Source organism: Macaca nemestrina, chromosome 5 (assembly GCF_043159975.1).
Source record: "Macaca nemestrina isolate mMacNem1 chromosome 5, mMacNem.hap1, whole genome shotgun sequence".
Lineage (NCBI taxonomy): Eukaryota > Metazoa > Chordata > Mammalia > Primates > Cercopithecidae > Macaca > Macaca nemestrina.
Genome location: NC_092129.1, coordinates 155108099 through 155111448, shown reverse-complemented (window position 1 = coordinate 155111448; position 3350 = coordinate 155108099). Strand labels below are relative to the sequence as shown.

Genomic DNA, 3350 nt, shown 5'->3' with positions numbered 1-3350 from the left:
GCTTGCCATGCTATTTTTTACAGGTAGCTTGAACTAATGAATTCATTTTACTAATATTTTTTACTACTTAACACAGCTACTATTTCAGTACATACCAACTAGTATATAACTATTTTAATATATTTTCATAATAAAATGTGCATACTAGTCAAGTATAATCCTTGCCGAACATGTTTACAAAGAGTCTCAGAGACATAACATATTTTGCAAGAACATGTAAACTGATATTTGATTATGAGACAAGAATTTGTTACAGAAAACTATAGCAACCTACTCTAATTGTTCAATAATTTCATTTGATGTCTACCAACTATCACTTAAAGCTGAAAATGCTCCTCACCAGGTGGCATAATGCCCCCTTCACATCCTTATTCCGCAGGGTGTAGATAAAGGGGTTGAGTGTGGGAGTCACCACTCCATAGAAGAGGGCCATGAACTTGGGCTGATCCCTTGAGATGGAGGAGGGAGGCTGAAGGTACATGCTAATGCCTGGGCCATAAAATAAGAAAACTACAATGAGATGGGAGGAACATGTCCCAAAGACCTTTTTCCTTCCCTCAGAAGAGTTGATCTTAAATACAGCATGTCCAATACTAGCATAGGAAGCAAGAATTAAGCATAATGGAACAGCTAACATAAAAATGCATACCACAGAGAGTGTGAGCTCGTTAGAACCTTTTTCACCACAGGCATTCTTTATCAGAACAGGAATCTCACACACTAAGTGGTCCAGCTTATTGAGACCACACAGTTGCAACCGTAATGTGGCAGTGGTCTCTGAGACAGCATAGGTTATTCCAATTAGCCACACTGTGGAAACTAATAGGATACAAATGCGCTGATTCATGATGAGGGTGTAGTGAAGAGGTCTGCAGATGGCCACATAGCGATCGAAGGACATGAGAGCCAAGAGCAAACATTCTGTGCCCCCCATTATGTGAAAGAAATAAAGCTGAACTGCACACCCCGTATAGCTGATGGTCTTCTTAGAGCTTCCCAGGTTAACCAGCATCTGAGGGACAATGCTTGTGGTGTAACACATGTCCAAAAAGGAGAGGTTGGCGAGGAAGAAATACATGGGGCTGTGAAGACGAGAGTCTAACCTGGACACCAGAATGATTGTGACGTTTCCCATCATGGCTATGGAGTATGTTATAAGAAGACTAGTGAACAGAGGAAGCTCTAGCCAAGGGCGGTCTGCAAAGCCTAACAGAATAAATTCTTCAGGACGGCTTTCATTAATTAGTGGCATTATCTTCAATTTGTTTCACCTGTAGTAGGGATGTGCCAAAGAAGGTAGAGTTATGGGCATTGACAAAACATGGTGATGCATTGATTGATTATCTACTTATAGATGACAGGGTGCAGTAACCTGAGGTCAGAATAACATAAAACATCTGGTATCAGGTGATCTTATTTTCCCACATGACACTACAAATTAAAGGCAGTTATCTTAATCCAGTAACCCAACCATTTTGAAACAGAATTTCTTCTTCTGTGTAAGAAGGCTGACAATAACCATCATACTTGAGTGAGGTGAGGATTAAATACAAAGTAGAAGTGACTATTTTGGAAACTTCAAAATAACAGTTTTCAATCTTTGAGTTGCATAAAAATCAGCTGAGGAGGTTGCTAGAATGAAATTTATTGTTTCCTGTCTTTAGGTGTCTGATAGAGTAAATGTGACCTGCGGCTGAGGAACAGGATGGCTTATTTTCAGAACCCTGCTGCAAGGAATTACTGAAATGTCAAGAAGAATAAACGTATTGTGGTAGCAATGGTAGGAGAAAAAGGAGGAGAAAACCTGGAGTCATAAGAATCATCTAGATAGCATTGTCCAGCTCCAACTAGTTTGTTGGATAATCATATCATCTCTATGGGAAGCAAGAAGACTTTGGATTTAAACAAATCTATCTGAGCGATTTGAATTTGAACAGGAAAATTAAATATTTTTATTGTTTATTTCCTCAAGTATAAATTGATGGAGTTAACCTGTAATGGCAAGGTTCTCCTATGATGATGAATTTGGTTTTGCATTTTTGGGGTTTTATTCATTACTATTTAGTTCAACCATTGGACATTTGATATTTTATGTTACATTTTAGCTTACATACTCATCTTGAAGAAGTATTTTTTATTCAGTGAGATTATCCTCTGTTTTAATGTAAGAGTTTGGACAGTTGTCATTACTCACTGATTATACATAACTACAAATATGTATTTTAGTTCTAAGTAACTGTTGTCAGGAGAAAAGTGGATGTCCCAGTTTAGGCTCAGAGACAGTCAAATCTGAAATTATTTTACATTTTCAAGACTTTTTTTTTTTTCAGCTAGAAAGCAGATTGATATACTAACATCAACTAGTTTAATGAAGCAGTATTTTGAGAAAGATTAATTTTTTGCTCATATGCTTTTCTTTTCGTGGTGATGTGTGTTTTATGAAAATCACAGTCTCCTGCAGGATGAGAAATATTCAGATGGAAAGTTAAGATAGCGTCTCAGTGACAACATTCTGAGTCACTCTGCTAGTCAGTTGTTTAATGGTAATAGATTACATTTATATGTTTATAAAGCACAGCTTCCACATTCACTGTTTCATTACATCTTCATTACATCTTTCATCCTCTGAGGTGTCACACAGAGCTACTCAGGGCTAACATGTGAATGTTGCCCTTTGATTATATGCTACCTTAAGCCAGAAGTGTGTAATAACAATAATAATACTCTTTCCAACTAGTCCTTAATGAGCCATCCGTGTCAAACACTCCCATATACTTTTGATACCATTAAATAGTTTAGTATCCATGCCCAAATGCTATGACAAAGAAAATTTTAGTATCCATATTTTAAGATATTGTTAATCATTTATTTTCATACTCTGGTAATGACTAAGAACATTCTAAAGATTGAAAAGTAATCGTTGCTTTAAATGAGGTGATAAAATATTGAGACTATAAACTCAGAGTTTCAAGATTCCCGAGAAAGCATCTGCACCCTAGGGTTGTTTCCTGAATGAGTGTGACCCCCTTCACATTATTCGACCTTGATTTAATGAAGATGTTATATGAGTGTATCAAATTTAGAAATAAGTCTTGGCCTGAGTGCTTTTTCAGGTGAAAATTTGTGTTGGAAATGGAAGATGAAATAAAGGCATGGCGGGACTTGGTGGCTCACGCCTGCAATCCCAGCATTTTGGGAAGCTGAGGCGGGCAGATAGCCTGAGGTCAGGAGTTCGAGACCAGCCTGGCCAACATGGTGAAACCCGGTCTATAATAAAAATGCAAAAAAATTAGCCAGGCACGGTGCCTATAAGCACAGCTACTCGGGAGACTGAAGCAGGAGAATATCTT

General features: G+C 37.6%; 1 protein-coding gene across 1 annotated transcript; it reads right to left on the bottom strand.

Annotated features, from left to right (window-relative positions):
• Positions 1-313: 313 nt before the first annotated feature.
• Positions 314-1252, bottom strand: LOC105491679 (olfactory receptor 2B6-like). Its single transcript, XM_011758262.2, has one exon. It carries the CDS (start codon positions 1250-1252, stop codon positions 314-316), a length of 939 nt encoding a protein of 312 aa, XP_011756564.2.
• Positions 1253-3350: the final 2098 nt, after the last annotated feature.

What these genes read in the sequence shown, in the direction of transcription:
- LOC105491679 (XM_011758262.2), bottom strand. Translation starts at nt 1,252, where the DNA reads ATGCCACTAATTAATGAAAGCCGTCCTGAAGAATTTATTCTGTTAGGC.